This window comes from Mchenga conophoros, linkage group LG17, assembly GCF_057382185.1.
Source record: "Mchenga conophoros isolate Kocher_MC1m ecotype Shallow Benthic linkage group LG17, M_conophoros_male_GT1.1, whole genome shotgun sequence".
Lineage (NCBI taxonomy): Eukaryota > Metazoa > Chordata > Actinopteri > Cichliformes > Cichlidae > Mchenga > Mchenga conophoros.
This window is the reverse complement of record NC_140542.1, coordinates 26,441,174-26,457,018: the sequence shown is the minus strand read 5'-3', so window position 1 is coordinate 26,457,018 and position 15,845 is coordinate 26,441,174. Positions and strand designations below refer to the sequence as shown.

Below are 15,845 nucleotides of genomic sequence, written 5' to 3'. Positions count from 1 at the left end.
TAAGTTTTTTTTTTAACATAATACTTTAAAAATGGCAAAAACAAAAGTGAAGGAAAGTTCTAGAAAATTATATTTTGCTCATTTTTCAGAGACCTTACTTTAAAAGAAGAACGTTTTTTTAGCTAAAGTTTTTTTGTCACTTTACACCCCGCTGAGGTCTTTAAAAATCACTTATAAACATCATCAATTTCAAGAATATCTGAGAAAAGTCTGAATGCATATATCATTCAAACACTTACTCTATGAAGTAGACTTCTCCTTTCTCAGTGTATGCCATCTCCCAGTTGTCTGGCAGCGGCCCTAGCTCATCGTTCTCATCTGGTTTGGGCACTGCCATCTTCGGGATCTGTCCATCATCTTTGGGTACCTCGCTCGGGGCCTCTGCTGGGTTGATCTGCGGGCCGACGTCCCCTGAAGCATCTGTGCTCTTGTCCTCATGTTCACTTGATTCTGAGGTGACAACAGGACAAGATGAGTCAGGCATGACATTATCATCGGAGAGGAACGGGGGAGGGCGAGGAGAGTGAAAGACAAGGGAGCTGAAGTGTGGAAAATGTGAAGGGACTGATTGAGAGAAGGGGCTAGGGGTGGAGGCAGAAAAAAGAGGAAAGAGTGATTAGAAAAAGGTGAGAGGAAGTGGTGACATTGGGGAAAGACAGGAGGGAACAGAGGGAGTGATTGAGGTTAACAAGACAGAAAGATGAATAAATCAGAGGAGACAATAGAGATTGAGAAAGTAGCAGGCGGTGATGCCCTACTTTGAGTTGTGGCAGTGTGTGAAAGTGTTAGCGAGAGAAAAATGGGAAGACAGAGAAAGAGATGGCAAGTGTGAGCTCATCCCAGAGGAGGTTTGGTGGAGGGAAGTGAAGAGGGGACAAATGAAAGTAGCGGATTGAGAGATAATCTATGGGAGGGAAAGCGCGAGGTAGTGATCTGCTTAGATCACAGAGCCTGCTGTGCTCTATTGATTCCCCTTCTGCTCTCCTGGTCAGCCCACACTCGGTCCCTTTCAGAGACAAAACTCCTCCTGAGCCGAGAGAAGCTGCCCACTTTAACAAACAACATGCCTCAGCATGACGTTTTTGAGCATCTCACTATTGCTGAAGATATTTCCACTCTTGATTTATAAAAACTTTTCAACACTTCATGTACAAATTTGAACCGATGGCATTCTGGTCATAAAAGTGGTGCTCTGCTTCAGTTTGGGGTCTCCAAAGATGACAAAAACCTTTTTAAGAAACCCCCACTACCACTAGATTGAGATTACTGTTAATAAGCAGGTAAAAACATAAAGTCTTAGCTTTTACATGCTGGGTTTTAATGAGATCACAATGTCAGAGATTTATATTATTTTATCATCCACAGCAGGCTCCAGACAAAATGAAAGTAAAGTCAAAGTGTAAAATAACATGCAAAAAAACACACAATCTACTTTTTAAACTTTTTTTTGCTTCTGATTTCCTTTCATCAATTCAGGTATTTTATGTCTCTGATCCAGTAAAACAAATATGATATTTAAAGGAAAATCATCACTTCACCCTTAGAACATTTAATCTGAGTATTTTCTGTTTGTTTTTCTTCCGCAAATCATGAATCTTACCTTGTTTGACCTCGTTGCCAAAAGGAAACCAATATTGCATCCTTTAACCAAACTTCCCTTCTCAAAATATCACCTTAACAGCTCCATAGTATATAGCCGTAATTACATCCAAAAATACAGCTGCAGCACAATATAAAAGTAAGTGCAGGGATCAGCTGAAATAAGCACTCAGACTCCTTGAGCTTCTGTGCTGCTCTGACTGATGCTGTGCAGTGAAAGTCTTTTCCTGAGGCCATGAAACCATCTTAGAAAGTCACAGGACCGAAGCGTGGCTCTGGATTTGGAATCACAAAATTCGAACTCATAATGGTGTTTTTATGATCGCCTATTCATGTGATCACGGGTTTCAGTGCGTGACGGAGCAACTCCATGTATCTGTGTTTGTGTGTTTACTTGTTATAACAAGTGAACACACTAGAAGATATACTTAGATACGTCTTTTTAGTCTAGTCTTTCAGTGCAGAGAATGGCACCTTTCTCTATCAGTTTATGGATAACGACAAGCTCTAGAGGTTTGGCCTTGTTACACAGAATGTTAAACCCCTTTTCTGCCAATTTTCTGTATTTACAAAGAGGATAACAGCACTTTCTACAGGGCTGATTCACAAATGAGAGAAAGCACTTAATAAAATGCCCTTGTTGATTTTTAAACAGCCTACAGGCTTTTGTTGAATTGGGGAGCAAAATATGTGTTTGCCCCTTGGCTATCTGTTCTGAGACACTGTTTAAAAATGGTACCTAATGAATGATATCAAATTCTAGAGAGCAGCAGCACTAATGCTTTAATCATAAACTGTTTGTGCCGCAGAGGTAATCACTGCGAGAGCGAATTGCCGTTCACTGTTTATATATCACGTCATTAAACTACATATAAAGATATTTGTGTAACCAATTAAAAGTGATAATCTGCCGTAAAATCATTTTCAAAGAAATGCATGTAAAAACAATCTGTTCCTGCATCTGTTGCTAGGCAACCGCCCTTAAAGAGACTGTCGCTGTAACATGCAGATCAGACTGAGCCCAAGCGTGACCTCAGACCCTGCTGTCATGATGAAGCCTTCGGCAGAAGTGACCTTTGCCTCTGTGCGTCTGTGGAGGTTGCTGTCGGGACTGACCTGGGGTGACAGCAACACCGTTGCCATTGACAATGGGTCTCTCCTCCTCCTCCTCCTCGGGGGGCTCGATGCTGGCTTTTTCCATGTTGCTGACTGACTTGTTGCGTTTCCTCTTGCCCTCTGAGCTGGGTCTGGCGCCCGGGAGCAGCTGGTCCGTTACATTTAGCAGCAGAGCGCTGGGCTCAGCCGGAGGCTTTGGGGTGCCGTAAAAGTTATCTGGAAAACAAAGTTTAGCTATAGACGTACAGTAGAGTGCAAAGGAACTTTAGATTCTCATACATCACATAATATCACCAAGTTGTCAAATTCCCTGTGAAAATGAGAGCAGGATGAAGGGATCTAAAAGATGGATATCACTGACAAGCTCTGGACATCTTAAAATGCAAATTTTAGATCAAAGCAACATTTGGCTAAAGCGCAGCCTCACTCTGATGGTATATGTCCACAGCTTCTGTGATTTCCACACTTCCCAATCACTGACTACGACAGCAGCTGGGAAATGCGTTCTGTTGCCAAAGTGTTGCAGTTTCACTGAATGGATTTGATTTGGCTTCTCCCCATTTGAATCAAGTTTACATTTAGCCTATTTTATGCAAATCAGAGCTCCCCAAACCTTTTAAACTAACCACACACACACACTCTAAAATATAGACCCATTGAACAGTTTCAGGGTTCATTGCTTACCTTGGTGTTTAAAGGAACACGTTTAGTTAAAGGTTTGCTAATATATAAGAAAGCAACTAGAAGAGCTGTTATTTTGGCCCATTTTATCCTCTCCCTCTCTACTGGGAAGAACCTCAGTACTTCAGAAGGAAACATGTTGGACCGCCCCCCCCCCTTTTTAAGTGTCTTAAAAGTAAATATATCTGCTTCTGTTAATCCCAGGAGATGACATGACATTAAAAAAAATAAAATCTGCATTTCCATAAAATTTTAATAAAGGAAAAGCAGCACTGAAAAATAATTCCTGTGTACATAATGTAGATGCAAAGAGGCAGCAGAACGGGCACGGAATAAAGAAAGTAAGGATGAGAGAAGCGAGAGCGGGTTAGGATGTTAGCCTTGTAATGTCAGATGAGTTCTGCACTTGAGATGTTGTTCCAGCTAATTCACCATCATCTGCACAAAGACGTGCACACTTGCAAAGTAATCTTGACCTGCACACATCTAATTGCGAGCTAATCGCAACCATTTAAAGAACAGCATATTTATTATTGCGAAGTTCTTCCATTACCTCCTCTGCATATAAATCACTTACTAGCCCAGTGCCTGGATTTCCGTGGAATATAACTATGGGTTTCTGCATGACTTGGACTGAATAATAACCATCTCTCTCTCGCTCTCTTAGTTTCGGTCTCTGCTCAGAACCAACTCCCCACCTCTGGGAACTGCAGGTTTTCATTTGGCTGTGATGCAACAGCTCCTTCCACAGTCGTCTAAGTTGATTTTACATTTTACTGTCATTCAGTTTAAGTACTGGCAGCCTCCATCAGTCAATGTGAAAACCTCATAACCTCATGTTTATGGATTTATATATTTTTTTATTTTAATGAGTGCTGTTGAGATTTAATGTGATAAATCATTTTCTTCCAAAAATACAAAATGCTATAAAATGCTCACACAAAGGGTAACTGGAAGAGCCAATACCTCAAAACCTAAGGGAAAAAAAAGTGTGCTGGCATTTTTAGATGTGAAGTGACCAATAAAACCACAAAGTTACAGTCTTTCCTTAAGCCATTGCAAGTCTCAAGCTTCTAAAAGCATTTTCATGCAGAGTGAAAAAACTGCAAGTTTTATGTGACTGACCGGACTTTTTCTTTTCGAGTTTTTCGCACAACAAACAGATGAGAGAGAGTGAGACATTGGATTATATTCATCCAAAGTCTGAGAGATTCTTCTGTCACTTAAAAGATCAGACACTACTTTCCTTGGAGGCTTCCTTTTAAATCGGTGACCTCATCCACTCAAGTGTGCCTGCTAGAGCACATGAAGGCTCTGCTTATGCGCAATTAACTAGGCTCAAGCATCTGAGACAAATTTTTACACATATATCAAGGGAAACATGAAGAAGCACCTATTGAAACATCATGTTCACATCGTGAAAAACCTAAAGGCTGCAATAAGAAATAGAAGCGAGCAGCTCTAAAGAGATTACGGAGACTGGTGGGATTAGAACCTCTGAACCAAAGACACGATTCCCGGACCCTTAATGAGCTGAAGCTGAGGAAAAAGTATACGCCGCGTGTGAACTTAAATAACTCGAAGCATCACAGAAACCTGGACTTTGAAGTTTGAGTAAGTGGTGGAAATGCTGTCACATCTAAAAGCCACGGTGATTTAAGTCTACAGTGTTACTGAAAGTAACTTCTTTTCTTAAAAAAAACAGAAGGAAATCACCTCAATTAACAAAAAAGATCAAAAATGAAACAAAAGGAAGGAGGAGCTGAGATTTCTTTGTCACAACACAATCATGAAATAAAAGCAGAGATGGTATAAATAGATGGACGCAGCGATCGGAGTGGGTAGTGTCCATTTATGAAGCTTCACACTGAAGGTTTTCCCTTATGTAAACCTGTCATGCAAGGGGTGGATCTGACACAGAACTCATTGGCAATAATCCTCCTTTCTGACTCTAATAATAACCATAATTTACAAAATGAACTTCATATTTTATTGAATATGAGTTGGAACTAGAGATTTAGCCAACAAAGTCCTCAGAACACAAAGCACAGCAAGGCAGCTGAGAGTAATTTTCCTATAGACTTCTATACAACTGGACAGCTTTTTGCAACCAGGGGATCCAGCCCCCTAGTGGTCATTAAAAATAATGCAGCCTTTAGGTACTGAAGGCCATGTCTATCTTGTATCCATACTGTTAAGGATTTTTTTCCATCCATCCATCCATCTTCATCCGCTTATCCGAGGTCGGGTCGCGGGGGTAGCAGCCTAAGCAAAGAGGTCCAGACCTCCCTCTCCCCAGCCACCTCCTCCAGCTTGTCCGGGGGAATACCAAGGCGTTCCCAGGCCAGCCGAGAGATATAATCTCTCCAGCGTGTCCTGGGTCTGCCCCGGGGCCTCCTCCCGGTGGGACATGCCTGGAACACCTCGCCCAGGAGGCGCCCAGGGGGCATCCTTGCCAGATGCCCGAACCACCTCAGCTGGCTCCTTTCGATGTGGAGCAGCAGCTGCTCTACTCTAAGCCCCTCCCGGATGGCCGAACTTCTCACCCTATCTCTAAGGGAGAGGCCAGCCACCCTTCGGAGGAAGCTCATTTCCGCCGCTTGTATCCGCGATCTCGTTCTTTCGGTCACTACCCACAGCTCGTGGCCATAGGTGAGGGTAGGGACGTAGATCGACCGGTAAATTGAGAGCTTCGCTTTTACACTCAGCTCCCTCTTCACCACGACGGACCGGTGCAGCGTCCGCATTACTGCAGCCGCAGCCCCAATCCGTCTGTCGATCTCCAGCTCCCTTCTCCCATCACTCGCGAACAAGACCCCGAGATACTTGAACTCCTCCACTTGGGGCAGGAACTCATCCCCGACCCGGAGTGGGCACTCCACCCTTTTCCGGCTGAGAACCATGGCCTCAGATTTGGAGGTGCTGATCCTCATTCCCGCTGCGTTACACTCGGCTGCGAACCGCTCCAGTGCGAGCTGGAGGCCCTCACCCGATGAAGCCAACAGAACCACATCATCCGCAAAAATCAGAGATGAGATTCTGAGGCCACCAAAGCGAAAGCCCTCCGCCACTTGGCTGCGCCTAGAAATCCTGTCCATAAAAATTATGAACAGAACCGGAGACAAAGGGCAGCCAAAGGCAGCAAAAAAAAGAGAAAAGAAAAAACGACGGATAAGAGTTTATTCGGAGACCTCATCTCCGCCACAGCATCTCTGTTCCTTCAGCAGACTACACCAAACTCATATCCAGATAAGTGAGGATCTCTCCTGCACCGCTGAACAAAATCATCTGCTAGTACTCCTCCCGCCCATCATCATTTACAAATAACATTTTGCTATTTCATTGCCTTTTAGTTATTGTCATTGTTTTGGTAAAACTTGTTCAGGCGCACTCCAATGCATTTGTTTTTGCAATTTTTAAAGCTTAAGCTACACTTTTCATGTACCCACCGGATTCTGCAGAGGTAACGCCCCTCCCCGGGACATCCTCGATGGGGAAGAGTGGTAAATGTAAACATCTCTTTCCATAACAGCCAACCCTAAAGCTATTTCAAATTACAGTCACGAGTTATTCTAATTTTGTCCATTTCATATCGCTCTGTGCAACAATATATGTAGAAATGTTGCAGCTGGTTTTGGTTGGAACTCACTACCTAGTAGTTAATGTTGGCTCTAACTGGCATTCACATGGTGTAACAGATGGCTTTATCTATCTGACGAGCTTCATCATTACAGCAAATATAACCTAAGGTGTACGGTTATTGTAATATTTAGAGCTCACAATCAAAACATGAAAAAACAAAAAGATTATTTTATTACGCTGGAATAATGAAAATGAATGGCAATGGCATATTTTTACGCTATCATTAAATTACCACCCAGACTCCTGTTTTATAAGTTGAAGAACACCAGGGATGTAATTAAAATAACCACTGTGAAAAAGTAAGTGGAAATTAACTGAGGAAGAAAAACTGGAGTTTCTTTCACTTTGTGACTCAGCTGATTAAAGATATTTGTTAAAAAATAGAGCAAAACAGTAAGATGTTTGGACTTTGGATGTTTGGATGTTTGCTTTTCTCTGGGAAATGTTTTCTAGGAATTGAACCTGAGAAATTCCTATTTTTTTTCCTACTAACAAGTCAAACCTCTCTCCTTTTTTTACCAGGCAGCTCTTTCCTTTAAAATTCATGCCTTCCTTCTTTCTTCCACCTCTAATTGGCCATTAAATTATTAAAATGTATAAAAGGCTGTATGATGGCCGAGCGACCGCGCAAGAAGGAACTCTGTCTCCCTCTCCCCATGGAAGGCAGCTCCCATCGCCAAAAGGATCTAACATTGCTTCTGGCAACCGACCATTAAATTGGCCATCTGCAATTTCCTTTTTTTTTTTTTGCTCCATCCTGCAGGGGCGGCAGGCTGACAGAGACTGGAGTCAGGTGGGAGAGAAGAAAGTCGGCTGCTATGTGTTATCTATATAATGGTAGGGGTCTCCTGAGAGTTGGAGGTGGACAGGCAAACTAGGCGCTGGACTTTTTGAGTGGTTTAAAATCTAAGCCTCAGGCCTGTCTGACCACAGGAAAGAGATGGAAGAGAGTATCTGTTTGTCTGGATTAGGAGCCTGAAGAGCCACTGCAGCTCAGGCTCAAGTGAGCCAAGAAAAAGCCAGCATGAACGTACTGTGTGTGTGTGTGTGTGTGTGTGTGTGTGTGTGTGTGTGTGTGTGTGTGTGTGTGTGTTTCATTGAGAATTTACTTTAGATTGGTTTTAGTGTCCTTCATGTCAGATTTCACTCTCATCTCCATAGAGCCAAAAGATGGATAAATGGAAGCAGACTTGTGTGGGGGAAGTGTGGACGTGAGGTGATGAGCCCCATTCATTCAAGCTGCTGAAAACTACCCATAGTGCCACACTGAAGCATACATTCCTTAAAAAAATATAGAAATATCACAAAGAAGAATGGCCGCAATCATACGCGTTATTAAGCGTGTCTTAAATAAATCCTTACCTTCATATGTTCCACTCTCTAGCAGGGCTCCACTTTTCTCCAGTTCCATAAACCGGTCAATGGTCACAAAATTATAATCCACCCCCGGGACCTCTCCTTCCTTGGGCTGCCTGGTTGTGCCTGCAGAAGATAAGCAAGAAGAGCTATAATGTGAATAACTACTGAATGAGAGGGGGACTTTGATTAAGGGTGAGTCTTTTTCAGTGTTTTCGAGACGATCAGAACAAGCTGACCCAGGCCCAGCTCTATTCATTAAATTCCCTATCTTTACATTCCTTTTTTTGTCCCATCCTTTGTACAGCTGAGACTGAATATTTAACAGAGAGGAGAAGTGGCAAGGTATGATTTCAGGAGCTAAGTGATGCAATTTGGACACCAAGAGGAGAAATCAAATCAATTTGCATGGAGTTGACAGCATGTCGAGGACTCCCTGACAGGAGCAGCGGTCCTGCCAGCTGACAGGAACACGGGTGCGGTGAAAATATTTTACCCTGTGATAGCAGCATTTTAAGTCAAGTCACGACCATCATTTCTCCTCCAGTTACTAAAACAAAGTGTGTCAAAGTGTTTACAATGTTAAAATGAGGTACAAATGACTTCCTAAATACGTTCTCATAGCTGTGTGCTAATTAGACTAGTTAAAACTGATCCCAGCTGTGATAACACGCAGCACTCTACCCCTGAGGTGCTGAATGGGTTTTCACATCTGAGGGAGCGTTACTCACACTAAAGCAGAGCCTGTAAACCACACTTGTTAAAGCCTGACTATAAAGTATCCAACTGTGTGTTTTAAAGTTAACGGCGGAGCGTTGTGCCACCGATCGCCCCTTGTACGCAGCATGGGGTGATTTGACTTTATGTGAGGCCAGATGACATCGCTCCTGCATTACAAGTTTCAAACAACGCCTGTAAAAGTTTGTGTGTTGTGTAGATGTGGGCCAAGAAAAGCCAAAAGTACGCAGGTTTCAGTTTCCATAAACACAGATTACTGCACTTTTAACTGTATAAACAGAGCTACATCAGTTAAAGAGCTGATCTTAAAACTACCAAGTGGGAAAAATGGGTATGCTTAAGAGCCCAAGAGGATGAAATTGTTAGTTTTTCTTGGTTCACTTCATGAATAAGAAGAAAGGGGATAGAATCAGCAAGCCTACTTCATCTTACTGCCCCTAAAGGGTTTACATTAAAGGCTGAAAAACTCCTTGAGGTTCTCGAGGCTGCAAGTCGGCCAACATCAAGATCGGGCAGTTTAGAGACATTTGCATGGTTTGTGTTTTATACTTGAACTTTTCAGCAACAACAATCAGAAAATCTTGCCCTCTTTGGCAACGCGCGTGGAGGTGAGAGAGCAAGAAGAGGGTTTGATCTTCTCTCAAGCCGTCTGATCACTTCAATCACTTCTCATATGTACAAACAAGAGTGAGGCTGAATGCTTTGAAGGAGAGAGTATTCAAAAAAGTGCATACGCTATTCGCATTTGAAATGCTGCCACTTGGATCAGGTATAAACAACTTTGCCATCAGACGTGACTGAGCCTCACATGGGGTGTATGAACTCACTGAGGTCTGCTTCTTTCATGTGTCAGCGTTTAGACAGTGTGATCAACATCATCAGCCCGAGCTTAAACTTCTTAAGATTTTAAAGTTTGGAACTGAAAAAATCTGAATCCAATTAAGATTTTTTAAACCCCCTAATCTTCAGGGCACCCAAGGGTTAAAAGGGGTCACCGCTTTAAATAGTGAAGTTTGGACAAAAGCAAACAGGTAAACAAAAAGCTCATGTTCAGAGTGTTTGAAACACTTTTGTCTGCTCTTGGTTCTTAATAAATTCAGAGAATCAATATCCCTAATATGGTCCTGTCAAAGGAAAGGCTTTGCTGTGCACTGGTCCTATGCAGAGCCTACCCACAGCTTTGCAGACCATTATCCACATGTAGCCATTTACTGTCATCACTGCCAAAATATATGAAACCACCGATCTGCTGCTGGTCCTTCAGCTTCTACCTGAGACTGAAGTTACAGTATTTTGTCGTCACAGTTTTCATCGACGACTGTTTGTTTTCCAGGCGATGTCTAAATAAAAATTTATGCATGAGGACAAAAAGTATGATGAAATGTGTTGACACTTCCGTCAACAAATAAAAAGTTAAACAAACTGTTCTGGAGAGATGAGAGAAAGGCGGAACGAGTTTGGAAGTGATCCAATGAGAAGTAATCTTCTGGTGCTGTAAGGTTAGACGGGCACATTTTCTCTGCCACCAGGAAGCAGTACAGTACAACAACTAGCTCCTATGCTTCCTGATGCTCATGAAAACGTGACAAAATGTCAGCGCTTGGGAGGAAGAGAAGATTTGACATATAGACACATTTTGTCTTTGTCGTCAAGGAAACTGAGATGCTTTGTTAAATGTATGGAGCAACTTGCTGGTAAAAAATGACAAAGCAACTTTAGATTTAGTCTATCATAATCTTATGATATTTAGTTGACTCAAACTAGACTAAAAATAACTTAGGTGCCTAAATTAGGACTAAAACTAAATCAAAATTTGTTGTCAAAGTCAACACTTCTGTCTACTGTCTGTGTCAGTCACTCTGTTCCCTGTTCAAGCCCACATTACAACTAGTCAGCGTTCAACCTACGTATAGCATCATCCCTGGTAGGCTACATGCTGTCGGGTTTTGGAGGACTGCACACAACCACATCTTCGTAGTTTGCTTACCTACAAACGTCACTTTGTGTAGCCAAAGGGACATGAATGCACCACGGTGAATCAGGCACAGAGATCTGGCTTTGGATAAGTGCACAGATGCCCCATCCAACGAGTGTTAAATGCTGCATTTAGGGTGTAAGTTTAGCTCACTCTGTTGAGCAGCCTCATGTTGTTATTGTAGGCAAAGGCACAGGTTCAAATTTATGGTGTGTGTTAGCCCTGCTCTTTTGCCCAGCTTTTTTATCTTACCTTATCACATTAAGGCCCAAAAATATATTAAAAGAAAGATGGAATTTAAAATCTTCCTTAAATCTAGATAACTGCAAACCCTTCTGAAACCTAACGTGCACTTCCCTAGCCTACATCGTCTGTGAGTGTCCTGTTTCATAGCTTTGTTTCCTCCGATTGATTTCTGGCTGTTTGTTCTGCCACTGCTTTTTTAATTGGCTCAAAATGAAATGAACTCTCCAGAAGAAAACGTTAGTGTTTTGACAGTGAAACGGTGGAGCAAAGTAGGCACACCACACACAAGTATAAATGCTCTTCATAGAGTCAATGATGAAGTTTGAATAAGCTTAATCTTTTGTTGATGCGTTATAGCCAGTAAGATGCAAGCTAGCTTAACAGGGGAAGAAAAGGAGCTAAAATGTTTTAATGCTGATAAACTGAAGGGGAGCTGCAAGGTCTAGTATGAGATAAATCTGAACCATTTTGAACTATGGATCATGCAGAGCTATGGTAATAGAGTCCAAAAATAAAATATGCAATTGAAAATATATACGCTTGAATCATTTTTTGTGTGTGTTTCTTGTCATTCCCAGTCTCTATGTTGATAGATTATCTGTCTTTTCAATATTTTGCTCTGAAATAAAGGCAAAAACTATCCCAGAATTTTTTACTTAATTTAAATTTTTTTGCTGTGAACAACAAAACAAATCTTCTTTACTTCAAACCAGCTGCATGCCGTTAACCTTCGTGTCAAACCTTTTCATTTCTTCTTGTTAACAGGTTGATTATTGGTGCTTAAATGGAGAGAGCAAACCCCGAAAAGAATCAATGATCAGCTGGTGTCCTGGGGACTGCAGCGCCCGACTTTGTTCGCATAAGATTCACTCAGAGGAACCCTTTCATTTCTCGAGCACATGATACTGACATGACTATTTCATGAACTAAAGTGGCACCCTGTATGCACTTTTTCAGATGCTCAAATAGAAATTTACTGTCAAAACTAAAACACCAAGCTGGAACCTGCTGAGAGAGTAAGTGATGTGAGCTGATAAGAGCAAATGAGCAGCAGGGAACACCGTGGTCTACGCAAAAAAGTATTTTTGTGTTTCTGTTTGTGCTGCACCTCCAGAGGAGAAGAGCTTCTTGATTGTGTCTGTCTGCATGGGGGCTTGTGTACTCGTCAGATTAGCCTCCCTCCCAGGCAGAGCTCCTGACTGAGCAGCAGACACACATACACACGAAATTTCAAAGAGGACCTTTGATGTTGGGGGGCTATATTTAGCCGAATCTTCTGGTAGGACTTCTCTAGGGTGACAATTTCTAAAAGGAAGCACCCACAATGCCTCTCGATTTTCAGTCCTTTGTATGTGGGTCATGATCCTTTAGTGCTGATCTGTGAAAATAGAAACACCCCGCTCAAGTGCGCAGTATTTCTTTAGGAAGGTAAGTCATGATTATGTATAAAAGCCTCGGACACTTATCAAGATTTACTACTTTGTTCATAATTTAGTTAGTTTACCAGAGTCTGGGGTTAAAAAAAATCCCCTTAGGTGTGTTTCAGGAGTGTGTGAAGCTCTCCTTAAAAATAGGCATGCATACAAAACTTGAGCACAAACATGTTTCATTGATGTTTGAAGTGGGAAAAACTGAATACTACCCTAGCAGCAAAAATATTCTACCAGTTTAGAAAAAGAAAGAAAGTAAGACTTCCCTCTTAGCATTTGATTAGCATTTCAAAAATGAACAGGAGGTGCAATTTGACCAAAAGAATTGTAGCAGTTTCAGTTTTTGTGTGTGTGTGTATTTTTAAATCACAGTCATCCTCTTTTGCTACGGTCTTCTTTATTTTGGAATAAAAACTGAAGATAGAGAGAAAGAGAAATAGACCTTAGCAGATAACCAGAAGTGATTTTCACAACTTCCAACTTACACTTTGGACTCTGATTGGTTTTCCCACTTGGTCCAGGTGTGATTTAGGGCAGGTGCGAACCCAGTAAATTCACGTGGGTGCAGACAAAAACAACTGCACCGAGACTCTTGAGTTGAAATGTCTAGAACTCAAGTGCTGTGTTTATCCTCCCTTCAGATGGTCTGCTAGGGCTTTACTGCAGACACCTTCAGTTTTGGGTTGCTTTTGCTGAATGTTTTGGGTCATTATCCGTTTGCACAGTGATGCACCAACTGACCACTTATGCAGCATTTGGCTGTGTCTGAGCACAGAGTATAGCCTTGAATACTTCAGGATTCATTCAACTACTTGGTGCGACTGCTGATAGAAGTATCAGCAGTCGCACCATTAATAAGTAGTAATAAGCACTTGTGACCCAGTTCCATTGGCAGCCATACATAACATTTCCTCCACCGTGTTTCACAGATGATGTGTGTGTACTTCAGTTCGTGAGCTGTTTCTCTCCTTCTCCGGTTGATCTTGGATTCATCTGTCAAAATAAAATCCTGGTAAAGATCTTTCAGATGTTTCTTGGTAAAGTCTAATCTGACCTTCCTGTTCTTGAGTGTAACCTGTGGTTTACACCTTGTTGTAAACCTTCTGTATTTCCATTGATGAAGGCATCTCTTTAGACTTTGACAATGATACGCCCACCTACTCAACAGTGTTCCTGGTCTTTCAGGCCTTTTAGTGTTGCTGAGTTGACCAGCACATCCCTTCTTTTTGAGAATAATGTATCAGATTGTTGATTTTGCCCTAAATCCTAAAGTTTTTTGGTTTCTCTCTACAGCCACACGTCTTTGGACCTCACACTGAGAGTTTCCCTGAGCATCTACATTTCAGTTCAACTTCAGATCTTCTCTCTGATAAAATAAAAAAGCAGCAGACCTCACCCAGACAGGAAACTCCTTGTCGGTCAATTGTCCAGTTACTTCTGAGACTCTAAAAAAAGAGGGCACTAGTGTAGTTCAATGTCTGCAATCAATCACTAATAGTTGTTAATTCAACCTACAAGCTATTATTTTTCTGAAAGCAATTGTGCAAGCCTGACAAGCTTCAAACTGAAACTAAATCATCCGGCCTGACAATGCATGACACAGTTTGGTGGTACTGTGAAAAAATAAAATACATCTCTAAAGAACATTTAGTTTCTACACATGAGGCATCCACAGCAGACGTGTTGCACTCTTAAACAGACGTATAAATCCACCTTTACATCTTTAGAGTCTAGGACAGTCTTCAAAGGCAGGGGAAGAGATAGACAATGCCATTGAGTACTTTAGCAAATAGCAGCTCATTTCCTTGTTGTTAGCATTTGAAAATAAATTATTGTTTTCTCCCAGGAGATGCAAAACAAGAAACATAGAATGGCAGAAAGTTAACAATGAGAACATCGCACTGAGCTGTTTGTATGCTGAGTGAGAGTGAGAAGTGAGTACAGGTGTAAAAACAGAGGAGCGGATGAGAGAGCAGCTTAAGTTGTAGCGTGGGCTGCGGCCCTCGTAGCCTACAGCCATCCTGCTGCTCTCAAGTAAGTTCTCGAGCCAGATACAACTCCACAGTCACGGGCCACGAGTCCAGCCCTCACTTGTGCAGCCAAGCACCATTATCGGATGCCCCTGTCAAAGCTAACACCTGTAGTGGTTTCACACTGGGACTAGTGCTCCTACAGAATACATTAACATAGCTCTGAGCCCATCTGTATGTTAATCAAATACACCAGATGAAATGCATGACCTCTGTGTTCTGCCTCACAGTTGCACATTGAGAATAAAATCACTGTAACCTGCGCACAATTTGAACTTAACTGTAGGCAATACAAAAAAGTGCAACAGGGACCCAGACAGTCTCTGGAAAGCAGAAACATTGGCCTCTATTTAAAACAACAGATTCATATCCAGAGTATGTCCTGAAGCATGACAGAGAGATGTTGTACTGTGTATTTATGATAGGGAATCAAAGCATGTGCACGGGCCCTGAGGAAAAGATTATACCATAAGAATTCAAACAAATCATTTCCATACAGTTACACAGTGCGGTCTAAAAGCAAAGAAAAATATGGAAAGTAAAGCAAATGTTTATCTTTGATGTTTTTGCTTTAAACTGAGCGTAATGTCCTCTTACAGAATATTGGGGTAAAAAAAAATTAAGGCTCATTTTTGCAATTTCAAGGTGATGTACTTTTTCAAAATCTGCCCAAGGGCTTTAATAGGATCAGCTTAATCTTTGGTCAGTAAACCTAAAGAGTTTGATGCTAAAGTGGGGATTTAAAATTTCTGTCATTGGCTGACACTTTGTCCAGTTTGTCATAAACGTTATTTATGATTCATCATGTTTGATAAAGGTCCGCCCCTGTATGCCAATTTTCAATAACAGTCACAGCACCACCTAGTGACAACAGGAAATGACCAGAGCCATCTGCTCAGCCTCTTTAGGTTATATTATTTTGAAAACTGTGACTTTTCATCAAATGTTGCGACCCTGGCAGCATGGCCCATTTTGATATTTTGCCATGAAGCACGAAATTGCTGTAACTCAAAAACGTATTGTCCAACCTGC

The 15,845-nt window shown here is 41.8% G+C and overlaps 1 protein-coding gene across 12 annotated transcripts in view; it reads right to left on the bottom strand.

Annotated features, from left to right (window-relative positions):
• magi2a (membrane associated guanylate kinase, WW and PDZ domain containing 2a) overlaps positions 1-15,845 on the bottom strand; it is a 265,937-nt gene that overhangs the window by 84,610 nt on the left and 165,482 nt on the right. For all 12 annotated transcript variants that reach the window (XM_085252260.1, XM_085252261.1, XM_085252262.1 and 9 more), the window contains exons 3-5: positions 8,401-8,520; positions 2,716-2,931; positions 240-450 (exon numbers count right to left, since the gene is read on the bottom strand). In XM_085252260.1, coding sequence (XP_085108386.1) covers positions 240-450; positions 2,716-2,931; positions 8,401-8,520 — 547 coding nt within the window. The remainder of the gene's footprint in view (positions 1-239; positions 451-2,715; positions 2,932-8,400; positions 8,521-15,845) is intronic.